The sequence below is a fragment of the Ciconia boyciana genome, chromosome 1, assembly GCF_034638445.1.
Source record: "Ciconia boyciana chromosome 1, ASM3463844v1, whole genome shotgun sequence".
Lineage (NCBI taxonomy): Eukaryota > Metazoa > Chordata > Aves > Ciconiiformes > Ciconiidae > Ciconia > Ciconia boyciana.
In genome coordinates, this window is record NC_132934.1 from 98,756,187 (window position 1) to 98,778,405 (window position 22,219).

At 36.2% G+C, this 22,219-nt stretch overlaps 1 protein-coding gene across 2 annotated transcripts in view; it reads left to right on the forward strand.

Moving 5' to 3' along the window:
* Nucleotides 1–22,219, forward strand: part of NECTIN3 (nectin cell adhesion molecule 3) — a 70,131-nt gene that overhangs the window by 24,131 nt on the left and 23,781 nt on the right. For both annotated transcript variants that reach the window (XM_072884779.1, XM_072884771.1), the window contains exons 2-5: nucleotides 3,784–4,122; nucleotides 11,146–11,442; nucleotides 13,286–13,403; nucleotides 16,276–16,427. In XM_072884779.1, the coding sequence (XP_072740880.1) occupies nucleotides 3,784–4,122; nucleotides 11,146–11,442; nucleotides 13,286–13,403; nucleotides 16,276–16,427 (906 nt within the window). The remainder of the gene's footprint in view (nucleotides 1–3,783; nucleotides 4,123–11,145; nucleotides 11,443–13,285; nucleotides 13,404–16,275; nucleotides 16,428–22,219) is intronic.

The following is a 22,219-nucleotide window of genomic DNA, read 5'->3' on the forward strand; positions in this document are numbered from 1 at the left end:
GTTTTGTGATAGACTTGGATGTGAAGTATTACGAGCACGGATTGGATCACTGTGTAATCAAAACATCAGTTAGTGTGTAGGGACTTAGCTAAAACTGAAACATCTAAAGGTCCTGGAGATGGCAGTAATACCAGGCTGCATATGAAGTGGTACTGGACAAGCTCCTGCTGAGCAAAACAAGGTAAATCCCCTGTCTGTTGCCAGTGCAATCTGAACAGTAGTATGAACTCTTTCATTAAAGCAGGAAGTCTGGCTGACTGGTACAGACAGGGATCTCTAAAACATTTGTACAGGCTGAATGATACAGTTAGGTTCAAAGCTTTGAAATGAATGAGATTGGGTGCCATATCACAATATGATACTCAAGTATTTATTGTAACCCACCAGTAAAAGTAATCTGACAGTGTCTTCAATTAAGCAGGTTATGCAAGAACCTCATTCCACATTTCAAAGACCTGCTGGAACCTATGACCTGTCAGAGCTCACATGATTGAGGAAATGAGAGGGAAGGCATAAGCTATTATTTCTGTCTTCCAAGTGAGCAAAAAGAAAAGGGAAAATAGATCCACAAAAATTTTGTCAAATCTAAAGAAAGATGTAAGAAAACTTCATGATGCTGTTTTTGCCTTGAGAAGTTACAAAAAAAGATCTTGATTAGTAAGTGAATACAAATTGTTTCCTTAAAGGGATGTTGAGAATGATAAGCAAGGACTTGAATATTGTGAAAGCGCAAGCAAAGAAGGTCAGATTTCAGTATTAGATTTCAAGAGGAGAAGAGCTAGGCTTTATTAAAACAGTAAATGTGTCCTATGCATCGGTACCTTGGATCAGTTAAGGAGATGAATAATGTGGCCTTGAAGTGTCTTGTTCTTCAGAATCTTGTGCATTGTAAGCCTCAAGCTTCATTTTGGAGTAGGCATGTAGCTGTTACTATTCAAGTACAATCTTTGAGCAAAATAGATACTTCCACTCGAGAGTTAGTATGTCAAAGGAAATGCCTATCTTAGAGTCCTGAGTCTTGGAGAGCTCTGAATATCAGCATAGTAATTAACTTGCTAGTTTGAACTGTTAGCTTGATTGCTCGGCAACCAAAAGAAGTTAGTTAAATAATAACTGGCTGAAAATTAAAACCAGAGATGCTATTGCAAGTGAAAGATGTGGTTGTTCTCACTTGAGCTTTAAACTATTTTTAAAACTTTAAACACTTGGGAGTATATATACTGTTATATAAACTATATGTAGGTTCAAGTTAAATGATTAGCATAGACCAGCTGATTTTTTGTCTTTGGAGTCTGAACATGTGTCAGAAGATAAATGTGTAAAATTTGGTGTAATGATCTACTGCCTCTACTTCCTTTATTGGAGAAGGTAAGTGAACAATAAGATGTAACTGATTAATGTTCTATAGCCGCAAGTGTGTGTATATATATAAATAAATATGAGGTCTGCTCAGTCTAGTCTTTAAATTCTGAAAGTAGCAGCAGTAAAGAAGTTTGACTTCTAGAAGTATTCAAGCAGTTCATGTGAGAACACAATGTTCTCATGGCACAAATGAGCTGTTAGAAGTATTCCTTGATGGAAAAAATGTTTTATTTTCATATCTTCAAAAAGGGATAACTGTTAGTTGATTTTCGACTTTTTAAATGTACTCTGGTCATGTTTATGTAGCTAAAGTCTTTAATTATTGGAAGTAGAGTTGTAAAAAAAAAAAAAAAAAACTAAAAGGAGAAAGAACACCTTGTGTGTTCCAATTCAGTTTGTTACCTTCCCAGAAGTCCAAGCAGCTTTTGCCTAAGTTTACTTATAGGGCTTTTCTGTAGTAAGTTTGTTGGAGTTATATGCAGCTGATCATTATGTTAAGGTTCAGTACGGGTTAAGATTCAATAGATTTAAATATTGCAAATTGCTGATTTCTGAAAAAAAATGTGGTTTTTCTTAAATGACATTACAGAATATTTATGTTCTGTACATTCTGAAATACATTGCAGAAATGTAACTTGTGAGCCTTATTTATATATAAGATAGAAAGCAATAGTTAAATACTTCTTAAGGAACACTCCACCTTATGCTTAAATGTAGCGATGGCAAGTGGAGACAAAGTTTGGGCAGAATTCTGTGCCTTTCAGTTAGTGTTCGTATAGTTGCCCTCTTTCCAATGTCCGCCTCAACAATATGTACTAGTTCAAGAGGCATGAGGAGACTAGACAAAATGTTCTTTTATTGTGTGGATTAGTCATGTTGGATATTTTCTAGATGAAACTTATTCAGTTTTTTGAGTTTTCTGGCTATTTTTTTCCCTCACCAGCCTCTCTTAGTGACTGGCATATCAATAATCTTGGTATAAAGTTCTGACTTAGTTTGATTTATTTGTGCAACTTAATGTTTTCATACTATTGGCATTAGTCAGTAGTTTTATACTGAAGAAATCCATAGCTGAATCTTTAAATCACTTGTTTAGGTGACTTCATTGACTTAGTTATGGTTTGAACACTGAAAAATCAATTGATGGGAAATGGAAAGCTTTCAACAATGGACTCGTACATAAAGGCATATAGAGAATTTTTTTCCTGAACACATGGTTTCTCTTTTGTGGGAAGTTGTTGACTGAGAAGGCAGTTAATGTCTCAAGTTGAATGACCCTTCATGCTCGTGAAAATTGGGCTACTAAAATTTAGGCATGAATCTTGTTGCATGTGTGAACTTTCTCAGTAACAGCTTGAGTACTGATTTGGTAGCTGAAGAGAAAATCAGAGCAGTTTAAATATCTCTGTTAAAACTTAAGCACAGTAAAAATAAATGCAGTGTGGACTAAGACATTGATTCTTTTTCATCATGTTGGTTTACTCCAAGAGAATGAACGATTGAAGTTGCTGGAGCACCTGTTTGGCAAAAGAAATACAAACCTGTGGTTTAATGAACTGCTTTGTCTTGGTGGATTTCCTTTCTTGAAAGGAGGTGGTATAAAATGCTGAGCTCAGAATGCAGTTGCTACTGTGGAAAGTATTTTGGGTATTAAACAGAAATACATTGAATCTTAAGCAAGCACTTACTATACCTACTCTTGCATATTTACTGTGTTAATACAGAGGGAAGATCTAGTGTGAAGGCAGCACACTACAGTGTAGCAGAAAGATTGCATATGTATGATGGTACATACCTTTATTGGATACCGAAGCTAAAATCAAATTCTTTGACTGTCACTGTTAAGATGGAGTAGTTTGTGGGGTTTGGGTTTTTTTTTTTATAATTGTTGCTTTGCTTTTTAAGTAGTTGCTGGTATGGTAAGTAGGAGAAGTTTCACTTACGCATTTCTCCTTAAATTATCTTTATTAGGAGACTTTTCTTTTGAAAGTAGAAATAAGTGCAGTAATTTAAATTAAATTTTTACCTGATGGTCTGGATCAGTAATCAGACTGCTGAAGTACCATGTCTGATGGTACTGTTTTTTTCAGTAAATCTGAATACATGCAATGCTCTTATCTAGTTAAATTCCCAAAAGATTGATACACTAGTTACACAATTATCAGGTCATTTTTATAGAAAGTTGTGTATTAGTGATAGTATTCTCTGAAGAATGGTTGATCTATACCTAACTTTGATGTTTCTGCTTAAAGCATGCTTTTATAATGTTTCCACATTGCTGTGAATCAGCTAGAATACAGTTATTCAGAAGAAAATAGAATTCTTTTTGAAAAAGGCAAGCTAATTACTGAAGAAGGCTTAATGTGAAGACTTAGAGGCATAACCTTTTTGTGTACCAACTAACAATTGCTTTGTTTTTAGGTGCCTTAGCTGGACCAATTGTTGATCCGCATGTGACAGCAGTTTGGGGGAAGAAGGTTGCACTGAAATGCATAATTGATGTAAATGAAACAATAACACAAGTTTCTTGGGAGAAGATACATGGTAAAAGTTCACAGACTATTGCTGTTCACCATCCTGAATATGGAATATCTGTTCAAGGAGAATACCAAGGAAGAGTGTCATTTAAAAACTACTCACTTACTGATGCAACAATCATCTTAAAAAATGTAAGCTTTTCTGATGCAGGAGAATATATTTGCAAGGCAGTTACATTCCCACTTGGAAATACACAGTCATCAACAGCTGTAACAGTACTAGGTAAGTCAACTTCTTTATGAAAGGAAGTGAAATTAATAGCACAAAGTTGTCAGTGAATTCTGCAAACTTATTAATACATTGTATTTTACCTTTTTAACCCAGTGACAATATAAAAATATATTATCCAGTCTTTCATAACAGGCGTCTTGGTATTCTTACTAACTTTATTGAGGAGTCTTCTTTGGGGTCTTGCTTTAGAACTTGCTGTTTGATTTTCCAGATATTAAAAATAAATAAGCAATTCCTATTTAGGCATTGTGCTAATCTAAACATTTGAACAGTGCTGTAGAACCCAAACCTGGCAATGCTGATACTAGGGACCTCTGTGTGTGTTTGCTGAGAAGCTGCCAAACACAGCTTTAGCTACCACCTTGCCTAAATTCCCTCATAAATTTGTTGTTAACATGATAAGTTAGTGTAGTTGCTTGGGGTTGACGATATAACTGTACTTTGCACAGTATAAATGTAAAGCAAAACTGCCTAGACTATTACTGGGAGTTGTGGGAAGAGGCAATTTAAGCCCTTGACTGGTTGTGGATAGTCATAATGTGAGGCTTATATAAACTCAGTTTTTCACACAAACTAATTTTGTCTGTCTTGTTGAGGGTTCAGTGTTGCGGTCATAAAGGACTAGTACTGAATCACAGGTAGACTTAGGTGGTAGTGCAGTATGAGGTAAAATGATTACTCTGTCCTGAAACTGAAACCTATTGACTTGCTCTCTCCTTACTCTATTATAAGAAAGTATAATATTATAAGTGACTTCTGTATCCACTGCAAATAGTCAAGCAATATTTTCTATGCTCAATGAGACCTCAGTGATTATATTTTTGTAAACAAATGTGCTTTTTAGGATCTTCCTGGTCTTTGATCTCTGCTTTCCGTGGTAGTAGAGTACTATATAAGATTGATCAGATGGCTGTAGCACAGTATGTAAACTGGTTTTCACCACAAGGTGGGGCAAAATAAACACATCAAAGCAAGTGGCTTAATCCAATTTGAAACAAGTAGCTTGAACAAAGAGGTTCCATGTGGTATATAAAGCATGTAGCCTTAGGGCTCTCTTTTCCACCTGTCTTCTGTCTGTACTACAAGTGGCTATGTCTGTGCCTATTGTAGCAATCTTTTGACTTCAGGTTTCGGCTATTGTGCTTTATCAACATACAGTGGGAGGTTCTTATTTTCTCCTTCACATCTTCTAGTCAGTCCCTATTTCTAAGATATTTTTTTTTTCAGATCACGTTAGTAGTTGTGTCCATTTTGCCCTTCAAATTTTAGGTTTATGGAGAACATGAAGAGGAACTTGGAAAGCAAATGTATGGCCTGTGTTTATTATTCTGCATTTGAAAATGTAGAAGGACCGCAAGTTGCTTGTTAAGAGATATATAGATATATAATCAAAACTTGCAGTTGGAATAGGTAAAGAAGTATTTGTCAGGCATACAGTGGTCCTGATCATAGTGTTTTTTCATAGTTGATGATGTAGACGGTTGCTGATAGTTGTAAGCCTCTCTGACTTGGTATCAACCTCTGAATTGCAATAACCAACTACTGCTTGCAAAGATGTCTTGCCATCCTATTTAGCAGCTGCTTGGCTTGCATGTACAGCTGGGTAACCACCCTCTGTTGGACTTACCTATCTTCTGTGGCCTCAGCAGAGCATTTTCTGTCCTTCTGAAAACTTCTTGCTACACTGACATCTAGACGTAAACAGTAAAAGTACTGAGGAAGTAATGGTTTTCAGAATATGCATGTAACTGAATAATTTTTGAGCTTTACTGGCCTGAGCTCAGCATTCCTAAGCTCAGTTCAGTCTTAAGGCATGGAATAGCTCCAATCAAAATTTAAAACCGAATGTGACTTAACTAGCTTTATTCTGACTGCATTCTGCCACTGTCCTAAAAGTCTCTCCCTTAAGTGAGGAGAGAAAAGTTCATGTCCTGGGGCTGAAACCATTTCCAGTCCAAGCAGCATTGCCTTTTTTTCCTAGTCCCTGTCTGTTCCTATTTAGCAAAGAATGTTTCCTTCCGATACGTAGTGGACAGACTGAACTTAATCATGTAGTAGGTGCTTGTACACTGTAAGGCAGAGATGCTGAAGACAAATGGAGGAAAAAATAACTACAGGATAAAATGTCCTTCCAGTTTGCTTTGCTTAGTGTTTCATGTTGTCTTAAGGAAATGCACTGTAAAAGAAGAGAAAATATGAAAATGCTTTTTGGGTCAAACAGCTGTATTGATCTTGTCTAAAACTTTGGTTCTTCAAACTTAGATTGTTAAACTAGGGAAAAAATTGCAAAGAATTGTATGTTAAGCTGTTTCTTTCTCAAGATGCTGACTAAAATGGCCAAAATGGTATTTGAAGGCAGAAGAGATGGTGTGTGACAGGGTAGCTTGCAGAGCTAACATAAAATTATGTTACTAGCTTGAACGCTCTACATGACTATCTTAAATTCTTGGTTTGGTTTGGCTCCTACTGTCTTGCTAAGCTAGATTTCTCAGCATGGGTATTGATAAAGTAGATCTTGTTCTTTTGCAGGCTAGCTCTTACCAATGCTATGAGTGAACAATGAGCTGCACAGATGAGAATGGCAAAGGTAGATGTAGGTCTGTCACCATGAATAGATCCCAGACACACTAAAGTAGAAATTCTTACGATAGGGAATTAAAGGAAGATGCATGTCAGCATGGAAAATGGATCCTCTCAGACAGTTCTGATAATGGTGTTTGAAAAGTGCTAGTTGATGGAGATGTACACATTCTTAAGTGCCACACAATACTCCAGACCAGGAAGAAGGTAGTAGGTAACAAATTAGTGAACTGACTGATCTTAAAAAACAAACAAAAAAAGTCACCTAAAGTCAATAATAAAGGATTAATTAGCGGGCAGGATAAGTTACACAAATATAAGGCTTCTGGTTTTGAGGGGAGAGAAAATAAAAAGTGGAAATACTGTTTTGGAAAGAAGTTATTCAAGTAAACGTCAGTTGTGATGAAGGGGCTGACAATTCCCAGTGTCATGCTGTTGCCAAGGAATTAGTAAATTTAATAGTAAGTGGAAGTAATCCTGTTTGTGTTGTGATCGTGCCAATTTCGTCCAGACCTCCTGTGCGCAGTGGCAGAAGAAAATTAGCTTTAAAACAACTAACATTAGCAGTTGAAAAAGGCTTATGAAATACTTAAAACCAAGAAGAAACTTTGGCGCCTGGAAACTTAATGCAATAGGATTTAAGGCTCTTTTTTTTTTTTATGTTATGTTGTTTTTCTATAAAGAAGTGTAAGGACTTGAACAACAAGAGATCTTTGATTGTCCATGTGAATGTAAGGTGAAGCTAGAGTAAGTAGGGTTAAATTACATAGTGGTTGTGAATCAGTAAAAAGGCTAGCACAGATGTGCAAATTAGTTGAGACTCCCTAAACAAGCTGCACATCTAGCTTCCATACTTCAGCTGCTGTTTCTTATAACTCAAATGTAATTCACGCTGTAATATTGCTTCAGATCTATGTGACTATTCTTCTCTGAAGAGATAGGAATGAGATGATCCATGTGCACTGGCCTTTTGATAACCTCTGTCCATTGAGTCAGTGTACCTATCTGCTGATTATTTAAAGGGGATGGAGGAAACAGCCACTGCCCTTGAACTCTTACATTGTGGAAGCAGGTCCCTTCTGCTTTTGGCTCTTTGTGGGATTGGTGGCTTCCTTTCCCAAACTAAGCATTGTCCCCACTATCTTTTTCATTTGACTTGAATAGAGCATGTTTCTACTGAATGGGTGAAGCAGCTTCTTTAATGCTCTCCCGACCTCCTTTGCGTGTCCCCCACCATGACCACCACTGTGAGCAATGAAAGTCTGTAGGGCACACTTCAGTATGGTTCATGTGGCACACCAAATGGTCCTGGGACAAAAGAGGACTGCTACAAGAGTCTGTATATAGAAGTTACATTTTCAAAAAAAAAAAAAGCCAGCCAAAAACCCACAAAAAACCCCTCGAAACACCATACTTTGGGTAATTTTTTCCAAGTTGAAAGCCAGTAAAACTGTTTCCCGTTGTGAGATGCCAATGAGGTGAGATGCCAATGGCCCTGTGTAATTAGGGATTCATTCACAAGATATTTATCTTGAGTGAAACAGCTAGAAAGGCTGTAGAATGAGTAGCTGGGTTTCTGCTGTTTTTACTTCAGTTGCTGGGAACAAGTAATCCTGAAGGATAGGCTATAGAAATAAATATAACAACAACAGTTGCTTTCTACTTTTTAGTATGTGGTTATTTGTTTATCTCGTAGTTGGTGCGTAGTCCAAGAACCATGATTTATGGGAAGATGTGACAGTAGAAGCCTAACCATTTGTGAAGCATAAAAAAAACCTAAAGCACCAAAACACATTGGACTGGGAATAAGTATATTTTATGAAGTTGAGTAGTTTTGAATAGTTCAACTTTGTGTCTTTCTGACAAGTGTAAAACCAAGAATCTGGCCAATCTCACAAATTTCAAATATCATTTGAGAAAGCGAAGTATGCTTTTTTCCTAATAATGATAATCTTGGGAGAAACTAGGCTTTTTAAACCAGTCTATATTCTGTTCTCTATCACTTAATACTTGAAGACTTTTTTTTCTCAACGCAAGGTAAGTGAAGCAGCATACTAAGTAGTCTGCTTTGGGTCTGGAGATTTCTGCTACCTTAGTTAAGGCTCCTTGTTGACTTATGTATCCCTTCACAAAGGGGTAGAGGAAAAATTCTGGAGTTGTGTACTCATTTTTTTTTGAGGAAAATTCAAAGGAATAGAATATATGAAACTTTATTTCCAGCTGAAATGATTTGAGTCTATAAGTTCTGGCATGAGAAGTTAATGATAGCTATTAATTTAATTGATTTAACTGTGATGGAGATCTGGCGGGGGCAGGAGGATACAGCAAAAATTAATATCTTTACGTTTGTAAGACACTAAATGTAAATCTGGATGTTTACTTCTGCATTTCAGTAATATTACAGAAGCTATTGAAAAGGTTACTACTAGCGATTTGGGAGGAACAAGGTGGTAATGTTTGTTAAATCAGGGAAACCAAATTGTGGGTCAAATAACAAAGCTATACAATGCCAAGTTCTCCATACTAGGTTTTAAAGGCTTTTTTCAGATGATAGAATGCTTCATGTGTACATCAGTTCAAATATCCAAGCTTATTGCAAAAAGCTGTAGTTGTTGCTAGTGCTGGAGAGCAGGGAATCAAATTTTGAAAGAAGCTCTGTTAGAGATGCTTCAGATCTAGAAGAGTGAATATAGGACTTGGCGGAAAAACCCTGCTGTTCATTTATTTACAGTAGGGTCACTAATAAATCAGAGGTAGGCGTTCAGAGAAACAAAGTAGAAAATAATCCACTCTAAATATTTGCCCAAAACAAACAACCTTTAATTTGGTAATGAGGTATATTTAAGCACTTGATATACTTTAAGCATAGAACAGAAAACATTTTTATAAGGTTATCCATTTAGTAGTTGCCTTTCCTTTTTAGTGTAATTGAACAAATAATAAACCACCTTCTTCAGACACTGAGCAGTGTTAGACTGAGCAGAAAAAAATCAAAAACTGATTTTGGCACTGAATTCATTCAAGCTGAAAATATTTGTTACCCAGTTATCTCTTGAAAGTGTAGGTAGCTGGAGAAGTATCTTGCCAGGTATTGTGAACTCTGCTCTATTTCATTTTAAGATATGTAGGTCAACTTCAACTTCTTGGAGAGAAATTCTGTGAACTAAACTTCTTTTTCTTATAGAATACTGAAAGGCACAGGAGTTGCAAGAGTTGTCTCTGCTTTGTGATTAGTGAGGGCTGGTCCACTGAGGTGGATTCTGAAGCTCTGTGGTGTGTAGTGATGACTGCATGTCAGAGGACTCTGACAGCCTCGTTAGATCCAAAGACAAGGATTATGTAATAGGCTGGTATGCTACTGGGAGACATGTATCTTCTAGTATTGATGATAGAAACGGGCCATCCTAGAAAGCAAAACCTTAGTTTCTGTCTGAAGCACCAGATGGTATTTCTGACTTAGGCTGCAATGGGTGGATGGCTTGTACAGGGCTGAAACAGACTTCTTAAATAAGAAGGAAATTTTTTTTAAAAGCTCTTCAGTCTGTGGTCCTCAGCAGTAGACTTGTACATCAGGGACTCAACTTCCTTTTAGAAGGAAGTGTGTTCTCTAAGCCTCTAAAATTTTGGGGTGAGGAATGCGTTTACAAGGAGGTCAGATCCTTCCACTTGCAGATTTCTTGAGTCTTGGACATATTACTGAGTTCATATTTTTTACTTCTATAGGTGATGGCCATCTATATATAGACAGAATTTTATTTATAAATAGAAACAATTTATCTGTGTATCAAAACATATACAAATTTTATATAAAAATTATGTATACTGTGTATATTTGTGTGTACATGTTAGATTTTATATATGATGTATGTGTATATATAATAAAATACTTTTTAGAGGTTAACTGTCCTTTTCAGCATGGAATCAATTTGTATTGTTGTACTGATCAACAGAAGCTTAAGCTCTTAATGTTGGGTGTTAAAACACTGAATTAAGTAACTTTGAAATGACACAAACTAACAGTACAGATTAAAACTTTAAGTATAACGCTCGAAAGTGCAGCAGGATCCAAGCCTTTTTTAAAAATCATGGTATAGTTTCAACCTAGTTTCTTAAGCTGTTTGTTGTCAGAAACTGCAATTGGAGCACTGTAGTTGGCGTTTTGAACCTAACCACTCTGGAATTCCCTGTTGATGCATTAAATGTAGTGAATGAGCAATGTTCACCTTTGTCCACTCATTAAACTTTAACAGTATCAGCAGGCCAAAGCTTTGTAGAGCTATCATCTCTGATGTGACGTGATCTTATTTCTAGGATATCTGATTAGCGTGGGCTTTTGCAAATGGATTAAATCTTGCCTAACTCTTTTTATATAGCAACAGTTTCAAAGATGTGGAGTCTTTCTTGTTTAAATTTAATTTTTTTTCCCCTCCCTAGTTGAACCTGTTGTGAGTTTAACAAAAGGACCAAACCCTCTAATAGATGGTGCAAATCGGACAATAGCAGCCACTTGTACAGCAGCCACTGGAAAACCTGCTGCAGAGATTGACTGGGAAGGAGGTCTTGGTGAAATGGAATCCAGCTCTACTTTGTTTCCAAATGAAACTGTGACAGTTGTAAGTCAGTATATGATTGTCCCTACACGATTTGCAAGAGGAAGACGTATAACTTGTATTGTGAGGCACCCTGCTTTGGAAAAGGAGATAAGATACCCTCATGTGTTGGACATACAGTGTAAGTATTCTGTAAGGTAGTTACTACTTGGTATGTAACTTATAACCACCCTCTTTATCGGTGTATACCTTCCATAGGAAGGAGAGGAGCACTTGTTGCTTCAGGAAAAAAAGGGAAATTAAAACCCTATGGAAGAGTATGTGATAAGAGGTAGGTCAGGCAGGAGTAGAAACCTAGGGTCTCTGTATTAAAAAAAAAAATCATCTAGTCACAAAGTTAGAATACCATTATGTTTCTACCATTTGTTTTGGATATTGGCTCATGGGTAAACATTATTATCCATGTTTATATTTAACATTTAAAAGATTACAGACAAAACAGCAAACTCAGTTGATCCGTAAACTGTTTATAGTGCCTTATAATTTCAGAAGTATTAAAAAAGAATTCTAATGAGGATTCATGTTTGTGATAAGTTGAGAGTAGGTCTTATGGGGGTCAGTAAGTTATTTTCAAATTACTCACTAAGCTTTTTCCACTCTAATTTGCATGAGGAAACAAGAACATAATATATATGTTCCTAACATTTGTTATTCAGCTTCAGGTTGCTCATGTTACTCAAACTTGTACCAGGCTTGTTTAACAAATTTGTGGCTGTAAAACACATGAATACGAAGTGAGATGGCTTACAACGCTGCTTAGCTAAAACCAGTTAAGATAAATAAGCTTTAGGCATGTGATCCATTTTTTGTTAGACAATGCATACATGACCAAAATGAGCTATTTTCAAGTTCTTCATTTGGTATCCTGCCTCAGCTGTGTACTGCTTTAAAGTTCCTAAATCATAGAAGTCTGTCAATTGAATTAGAACAAATGTAGTGGCTGGAAAAAGTAAACTTTGCTATTTTGGTTTGACTAGAATCTCTTGTGGGTTTGTGTTCTGTTTAGTAAAGAATCACTTATTTGGGCATAAAATAGTGATTAGTACTGGTTTATTTTGTCAATGTTTAAATTAAGTTCTAGATTGAAGTGCCTTTGATACAGAAATGGAAGTAAAGATTATTTATTCCCATTATTGTCTCAAACAGTGAATAAGACTGAAGTTCTGTATTTAAAGTGAAATGAAGGGGGCAAGTTGGTCTTAAACTTATTTTTATCTGAAACTAGTGCAAAGCCATGTTTCAGAACTTCTAACAAAATTGTATAGTAAGCGACACAGCAGCAAGTGAGAAGCACAGATTTTATGTCTGTGTTCTCTAGTCATCCTTCAGTCTTCCCTACGCTTACAGCTTTTGCAGTGACTCCTCCATCTCTGCTGTAGGAGCTTATACCAAATCATACTGGTTCTTCTGTTCTCTGAGTTCTGAATATTTCAGCTAGGTCTCTCTGGCTTATCTGAATTGGCCTAGCTTTTTAGAGCCATAACATTCTACATTATGATACCATGGATAACTGTTAACCTTTTTAACTGTCATCTGTGAACTTTTTTATGATTTCCTAATTACCTGTTTCCTAATTGTCAATACGCTGTTTCTGATCCTTTGCTGTATCTTGTTTGAGAAGTAGCTCTAAATTACCATTCCTCACTTCCAAAAAACATTAAACTGATTCTTTTCTTCTGAAGTCCTTTCACTTCAAAGTGCTGTATGTTTGCTGAAGACACACAGTGGGACAGTTGCACCAATTAAAACAACTTGCTGTTCCTGATCTAATCCACTGCTGCATATTATGCTGTAGCATGGAACTGTATTGGTGTTTTCTGTGTATTTTGGTGTTGGTGGTTTTTAAATTAAAAAACCCCAAACAACTAAAAATCACCTTCTGCTCCACTGAGCTGACCATTACACACAGTTCGTGTTTAAAGAAAATACTGTGATTGTTGATAGGTTAAATCTTTTTTTGTCAGATGCCCCAGAAGTTTCTGTAACTGGCTATGATGGAAACTGGTTCATTGGAAGAGAGAACGTTCAGCTCAGATGTAATGCTGATGCAAATCCATTACCTATGGAATTTATGTGGACCAGGTAACTATAAAAAGGGGCTTGCCACATGATTAAAGTGGTATAATCTCTTAGTTTACAGTAAACACCTGTTTTGAAAACAAGGAGTATGACTTGTATTGGTTTGTAATGGTTACTATCCAGCCTTTTAAAAGGAGGATACAAGATGTGTATATGTATGAATATGGGTGAGTGGATATCTTGTAAATTTACAAGCCTGAACAGTTTGTCATTATTCTCAGTGTAAAATCTTTTGTAGTTACTTTTTATAAAGTAGACTATACTGTGTATGTTGCAGTATATAGAGCAAAGCCCAATAAATCTAGTAGGGATCCAACTATTATTTCATTAGTTCTGTTTTATTATTACTTAAAGTAGATTGTAAACACTTAAACAGACTTTTCAGTATCTGCATTTTAAACTCTGGAGATTACAGTTGAGATGGCAAGTACTGCTTACTGAGTTACAGAATTTGTCTTGTTTTTCAAAAGTGCTCAAGTAGTTACCAAGACAGATAAATGTGGAGTTTTGCATAGTGATGAAAACTAGGTCTTGAACATATGTCTCTAGTAAAAAAAAAATATTTCTTGCATAACAGCCACATTTCATGAATATATGGATTGGATGGGCTCTACTCTGAAATTTACTGCTTTGCTTTTGCAGCCATGGATGTACTTTGGGCAAGAGATAGAGGAAGACAATAAAAGCAAGCATAGATCAAAATCTGTCCTGTGAAGAAGAAAAAATTAAATAAACCCAGCTATTTTCAGTTGACTTGTTGCCTGTAGAAACAAAGGAAATAACTTTCCTAAGGACAGTATAAATTTATATGTAGCTATGTGTAATCTATTGGAATCTGTAATCCATTTCCCTACCTTCTCAGTGGTAGATATAATTTAGCATATAGGAACAGTAGTCATAATGTGGTTTGAAAATGTTGTCTTGATAAGTTTGGAATTGCTTGATGGCAGTTTCACAGGAAAACAAAACATTACTATAACTGACTCAATCCTAAAAGCAGCCATTGAAATCTTAAGTCAGTATTGCAGCTAACTCTAGTCAGAATGGCATGGCTACACTGAAGTAGGTTTAGTAAAATGTATGCTTCACCTATGTGCTACAGTAGGCTGCCATCCCCATTCCATGCTTAGCTCAAATTCAGTGTGATGAGAAATTTCAACACACAAAAATTCCTAAGTTTAAAAAAGCGTGCCAGGCTCTCAGCAGCAGTACCGCTTGTTTCTTCAGATGAACTGGGTTCTCGGTTCTCTGATTTGAATTTGAGATATATGTAAGAGCTAATCAATACAACCTCTATTTCCAATTCCAGAAGAAATGTACACTACGCTTTAAAGCACTTCAAGCTTCAGAGGTCACTTTTAAACTTCCTAAGGTTAAAACTGAACCAACTTTTACAAGAAAAACTTAATTTTCTGGAATAAAACTACTAGTGTACCTTTTTGTTTGAGCAACAACAAAGCCCATCCAAGAAGCTGTAATACTGGTGAATGAGTAATTTCAAGGGGAAAAAAAAAATACTGTGCAAAGGAAGGATAGCTTGAGTGTTTAAGGAAATGGAAACTAGCTGTATTGAAAGTGTGCTATCTTGCTATTTTCAAATTATAATGGCTTCTAGAACTACCACACCAAAAAATCTTTATCCCTTAGAAGGAAAGGTGACATTGTATTTGCTAGGATAGTAATATTTTCATGGTCAATAATATTTTAACATGTTGCACGTATGAGCATTTTATTAGAATAGAGCTTTCAAACTAATTGACTATTTTATCATGGTTTTTTAAATACTTCTGGTACTATGAATTATGAAGTACATGCTTAATCACTTCTGTCAACTTTATATGGCTGAAGCAATTCTGGGCAATAATTGTCAGCAAAGCAATGGGAATGTTGTCTTGAACCTACATTTGTTGGAGATCATGTTTACTGTTAACTGTGTGGTTTTTTTTTTCCATTTGAGTACCTATTTCAAAGTGTCAGGGGTGGCTTTTTTGTTCGATACTACTTGAAGTCATACTTGCTAAATGCTTCCAAGATACTGAGACCTGGTGATCACATGTTTGAATATTGACTTAGTCCTGCTTAGCTGTTGATAGATACTTAGATAAAAGCAAAATGGGATGCAATGGCATGAAATTGCACAGGTATTTAATGGGAGTTGGCACTCTGTTAAAATAGTTCCAGTGCCTCTGCCCTTTCCCCTTTCTCTGTTGTGCTTACACAGTTGTTACTGTAATCACGTACAGAATGCTACAGGGAAATGATAGATTTGGAAAAGCCAGTGGATTGGAAACAATTTTTTTTAACCAGTTATTTCCCTAAATGTATCACCAAGCACCAAATTCAGTTTCAGTGCTGTAATTTAGATGGGAAAATGATGGGGGATGAGAAAAGGCAGGTTGAGAGGGAAGAAACTGCTTGAACTCTTGCTTAGAAATCCTGGTCAAAATGTCCTGTAAGTTAAGCGTGTACTGACAGAAGTATTTATTGTGATAGCTCAACTGTATGGAAAAGAACAGACAGATAATCCTGACAGCAGTATAAGTGCACCTTAGTTTGACCATTAGGTTTTAGAGTGTGAGTTGGATTGTTCCTCCAAGTTCTTTTGAGATAATGTTTTTCTTAGTTGTAGTAGTGTTCATTTGTAGATAGCTCTCTAGTGCCCGCAGACTTGACATTTAAAGGACTTGGCACAGAAATTAAAGTACTGAATATTCAGGTGGACACTGAGAATATCCAATGAAAGTCCACTGAGGATGTCAGAGCACAGTGAAAAGTTCACTCTCTAGACTATTGCAAATATTATTTTAAACTAGTTATATGTAGACTTCAGTCTTAAAGATTCACAGTTGAAATATAACTAACTGTTTTGTTTTAGGTTGGATGGACAATGGCCTGAAGGATTGCTGTCTGTCAACAATACTCTGCAGTTCAGCAGCCCATTGACATACAACTACACTGGGACTTACATCTGTAAGGTGACTAATTCCCTTGGTCAGAGAAGTGATCAGAAGACTATCTACATATTAGGTAAATCTTACTTCTCTGCAAAGACAGTATGTTAACTCAGATTTTTTTTTTTTTGGTCAATGGTTGAAATAGCAAACTGAAGAGCTGGTTGATGCATAAAATATTTACACCTTTTAATTGTGTGAAAAGCTATTGAAAGTACAGATTTGAGAGCTACAGCAAAACTTGGGATTCAACTGACCCTTCAATAACAGCAACATACAGTATAAATTCTTAAGGTTAAGGTAGTTCCCGTAGTGCTTCTGAGATTATTACTTTCTCTTGGTAGGTGAACTTTGGTGTTGATTTTTTTTTTCCCCAGTGTTAACCTGCATTTTGGCAAGATTTATTGACTGCAATAAACAGTACCTTGTCTGTAATAAATTGAAAAAAAACAGATGTTAGTGGGAGGGGAACAGCTACATTTAGAAAAGTCAAAGATGCTCTGCTTTAAGGAAGTTAGGGTTATGATCTGAATGTGTGCATTGTACTCCAGTTACTCATTGTCTCCTTTTCTCAGGATGCAGATATCCAGTTATCATAAAGTTGCTCATATCTCATGCAGAGATATCTCATGCAGAACTCTCATAGATCTACTTAGTATAATGTGGCAAACTTGTGTGTTTAGCACCACTGCTGTTGGAAAACATCATTGTATCTATCAACACAATGTAATTAATGTTTTACTATGACACCTTCTTTGTGAAAGAACAGCATGACTTAGGGTATATGTGAATAGTGCTGTACAGGTGTGAAAAAGCTCACCAGATTTCCCTAATGGATTAGCTAAATTAGCTAATACCTAGCTTGATCAATAAGCTCTAATATATTATAATTTTTTAAGGAAAATAGAGACATGAAAATTAGAACTTCATTCTCTTGTGTGGTCTAGCTGCTTTTCAGTAAGTTCTTGACATTAGTTATTCCACAGTGTGAGTTAAGTTTTGGGGTACATGTTGGCCAGTTAAAGGATACAAACATAGATGACTTATTCGTAAGAACTTAAAACTAAATATGAACACTTAAGGGTTGAGATGAGAATGAAAACTTGAGACTAAAACTGAATGTACAGGATATTTGAAGCCACATCTGTTACAATTCATATTTGATAGTTATCTGCATCTTTAGAACAAAGGATGGTGTTTCAGTCTGATAACGACACTGCAGGCCATTGTGGAAAACTAGTAAGTTCTAATTAACTGACTAGTTAATGAGCTAGTTAACTGGTAACTTCTAAATAGTTTAACACAGTGGAGTTATTTGTAAACAAATTACATAAAATTGTAGCTATTAAAGACTTAAGTGCTGCAAATTAATATTAAAGTCACTTCTGTGAGAAGTTACTTTTGGATGCTTGGTTCTAATGTTTCCTTTGTGGAGAAGAACTCATGGCTGTTTAACAGTCTCAAAACAGTTATGAAGACTGTCACATTGTAAGAAGTATCAAGTAAAAAAAATTAGAATATTGTCATTAAATAGGATGAAATATTGTCCTGGAATGTAACATTCAAATACTCTTACTCAGAAAATAACAATATGGTTTATAGCTTTATTCTCAGCCCTATTCTAACTGTAAGGAGGGGGGAAGTTTTTTCAAGTCCACCACTTTTCAAGTTGTCGGTTTTATGAATATGATCTGCTGTAAGTAGAACTTGTGCTTTTTACCATGACTGTCATGCATGAAAATATAAGGCTATCATTCAAAGTATGTTTGTGACTCACAGACTAAAATGGGCTAACTATGAAATATTATATGATGTTTCCTAAAATGAATCAAGGTTTTGAAAAAGCATACTCGAAATACATTGTAGTTGAGCTGTGGTGATGGCTTATGTTCTAGCATATGGCAAATGCAACATAACTTGAACTAGCTTACTGCAGAGATAGCTAAGCTGCAGTAGTTGGTCTTTGGTGTGGACTGATGGATAGTTCAGGTGTGCGCTGCTTTTCAGCTTTGTTCAGCAACTTTGTTTTGCTGCAGTAACTTTATTGCAAATAGCAAAATTTAGCTGTTTTTAGGGAGTGCCAAAACTGAACCTCAGCTAGCTAGAGATCATACAGGGTCATGGTTCTACAAGTTATGTGCACCAGTAAAAACAAATACTTCAGTTAACATTAATTTCAGGTTTTAAAAACTCCATGTTAATCTTGGTGTGTAGCATGACCAACATCTAAGAAAATACAAGTGATTTTTAGGCAACCTAGAATAAATCTGGTGCCGTATCACTACAACTAATGCTTAGGCAAGTCATACACATGAGTTTAATGCTGAGACAAGTATCCAGCACTGTGGTCTAGATACCTTAGAGAAGATTATACCGAACTGATTAAAAGCACTGTGTATAAACTTCTAGTATATAGGAGACTTGATTAAAATGAGGTGAGTCAATTATAAAGTATAGCACCTGTATTGTTTTCAGAAATCAATATTAAGCATATTTTATTGTCACTCTAAGAATAACTTTTCAGTGTGATTAGCTCTTTAAATAACTGAAATGCCCTTAAAATGATGCAAGATGTATGATGCAAGTGACTATGAAATAGCAAAAATGTTCATCTTTGATAATCATCCAGGTTACTCTACAGAGGGAACATACAGGCTGATGTTGAGAGTACAGAAAATAAGACTGAAGTGGTAAATCTTAAGTCAAACTGCTTGCCACCTTAATATTTGACTTAACTGAGCAGATATTATCTAGTAATGGTGAACATGGCACTGCTGTACTGTAGAGCAATCATTTAATTAGCTTATTTGAAGCTAGCAGACAAAGCTGTATGCTCACACCATTTTTCAAATTTTAATTATGAAGCTGTCAAAGAGGATTTATGAAGTTAATGTTTCTGAACAGTCATGATGCTGGTAGTTGTAAAGCTTTTTAACTGCTAGAAAAAATAACTTAAGTTGAAATGTGTTGTAGGATTGGAATGTAAGCTGAGCAAAAAATGCATTTGGGCCCAGTGCACTCTTAAGAAATAAAGCTGTTTTTTTAATAAATTCTGTTGTGCTCCTAACCTTTATGTTAATACTCTCAAAGTGGAATAGGGAAATAGTAGTAGTTGACAGGGACTAAATGATAGATTCACCAGCTTTTAGTTACAGGAGATGATACATCTTTATAGGGATAGGGAAATATTAAAATGGTGTTTGAAGCTAGAGGCTTTTTTTAATATTGGTTTTAAAGCACCAATAAGAAGGGAAGAAATACTCTTCACTATTTCTTACTTGTTCAGTGATGTAAAGTTAAACTTGGTTTGTATAGCTGTCCAGCAAAAGCAAGTCATGCCTCCTCATGGAGTTCAGAGGTGATCAAGTGTTGTTGAAGTTCCTGGCTTAGTCCTGCAGTAACAGGTTTTTCAAAACCAAGCTGTCAGCTTGATATGTGAAGCACTTCATCTTGTAATATAGATTTACTCAGGTTTTTTTACACAATGAATTGAACTTTATTTTCTTGGTTCTGTGTTCCCTCACCTTCATACTGTTTACTGAGGCTTCCCCTTTCTCCATTTGCAAGAGAGGTGACCTGTGAGACTTGCATTCAGATAGGAACTTACTAGCTTCCTCTGTCATCTTTTCAAGTGACTGTCTTTGGAAGAGACTACTTTTTGTTACAAATAAAGCCAGCCTTTGTTAGCCAGCATTCCTAGCAATTCTAGGAAGATGTGACTTGTAAGCACAGAGTCACCTTCCTGTAGAGTGGATATTGCAAGGGTTAACACAGCAGAGGCTGGTCATCATTTTTGCTTTTGTTTCTTCATACATAGATCTCTTTTCTGAGAGACCATTGTGAATAGATGCCCTTGTATTTTCTAAAGCATATATTAGAAGGGATATTGATTAAAAGTTTTTCTGCTGTATAGAAAAAGGGGTTCCCAGGATATCCTAACTGCTAACTTGCATGCTGCCTGGTATAGCAGGCTTTGAACTTTCAATGCTGTTCCTGAATATTCCTTGCAAGCTTGAGGTTATGTTAATGGTAACAGTTTTTCTCTTGTGTCCCAAAGAAATGCTAAAGTTCTATTTGGTGCGTGGAAATCCCAGCTAGAAGCTGCGAAAGAACACTGAACTTTGAAAATGGATGGTTGACTCTGATGAAAGAAGTTGTCAGTTGCTTCAGGCTGATCTCAGTCTTCATATCTATCATGCTGCCAAAATGAGGGGGAATAAACTGAAGATAATCCTCAGGGAAATGTTTAACTCCAGTGTGGAAGCCATGTACCCAAGGCACTTTGTGCAGAGAGGGTTATGCAGCATCCTTACCCACTTACTTGACCTTAGAGTGGGAATGGTTGGAGAAGCAATGATAAATTTCAAAATCATTTAATCTCAGACATTCAGAAAGCCTTCTTTCATGGAAAGGCTACTTTCCCTGCCTACAAGTACACAATAAGGGAGTTGCAACATGAGCTTTGAAGCAGTTGGAAGAAAGGGCTGTTTTTATAATGCCCAGCTACATAGAGTTTAATTTTTAGGTACTTAGCATCTAAGGGAAACTTAGCAATAACAGCAGGTTAAGAAGCAGAGGTAAGGTCTCTGTGCAAACATACATGTAATACATATAGAGGCAGACACTTTCCATTCTGTAAAATGAGAACTGCAAAGAGAGATCTTGTAATTTCTGCAAAGCCAACTCACTTTTGGATTATAAGTAATTGACAGCAGTCCTTGTCTTGCAGAAGGCAAAGAAAGGGATATGGGAGTTCAAGTGTGGATCTTGAATCGTGTGGGGTCTGTGTTTTGTTTTTTAAATAGGGAGAACTGGACTTTGTCATGGTTTTTGAAGCTAGACAGACTTTGACTGTCTGTATTAATAAAGAACAACTAGCCAAGGTACCTTCTCTTCCAAAACTTTGTTTCTGTGATGCTTAAGTGACAAATTTTAGCCAAAGGAGATGTGTGCCAGTATTGAATTTTATTCTTCCTTATTGTAGAGCTGGTCACTTTACCCCTGAAATACTTCATAGTGGGCTAAATCCAAAATGGTTTGTAATTTAAAAATATTGTGTTCTCTAGTTGATTTTCTACAGTGGTGTGCTTGTTGATACCAAGACAGGACTTAACCTAAGATTTTGAAGCTAGTAGTCTGGTTTCAAGGATGGTCCATCCATCTCTTTGCCCATTCATCTTTCTGACACTTGGCTTCTTGTTGGCTTTGAATTCCCACAGAAGCAAAAATGGGTCCTGGACATTTGAACAAGGATGTACTGCAGGGGGATTGAGTTGGGAGAGATGTAGTGTTTGGGGATATGGGACATATCATGTAGTTGGATGTCTCTACTAAACTTAATTGTAGAAACTCCTCTGCCCAAGGTAAGTTGTTTGTATGGCAAGAGCTGGGAAAACTGTATCAAGAATAGTCTTTTAAGGGAAAAGTAAAAATATCGGACTGAAGCTGTTGGCAGTTGGTACTGACTTTCATGAGAAACATCTGGAAAATAAGTAATAGAGGAAAAACTAAGCATAGTGTACGAGGACCATAGTGCTTTGTTTGAGAAGGCATTAGAGCTTCATTTGAAGTAATAAGCAAATCTTGCTTTTCATGGTAGAAAATTATCAAAGCCTTTGAAACAAACTAGGAAAACTTGGCTTCTTTTTATCTATGGAGGGAGCTGATGGGTTTACTCTTTAATACCAGAAAATAAGGTTTTGCTTTCTTCAGTTATGTCTCCTATCCATTTTAATGAGGGTGGTAGCTATGTAATAGTAGAAGAAAATTTTTGTGCGTCTTCACTTGTCCTCATCATTACTACAGGGTATATGTAATAAGGATTTGAACAGGGCCCAGAACATAGTAAGAGACAAAAACAGAACTCAA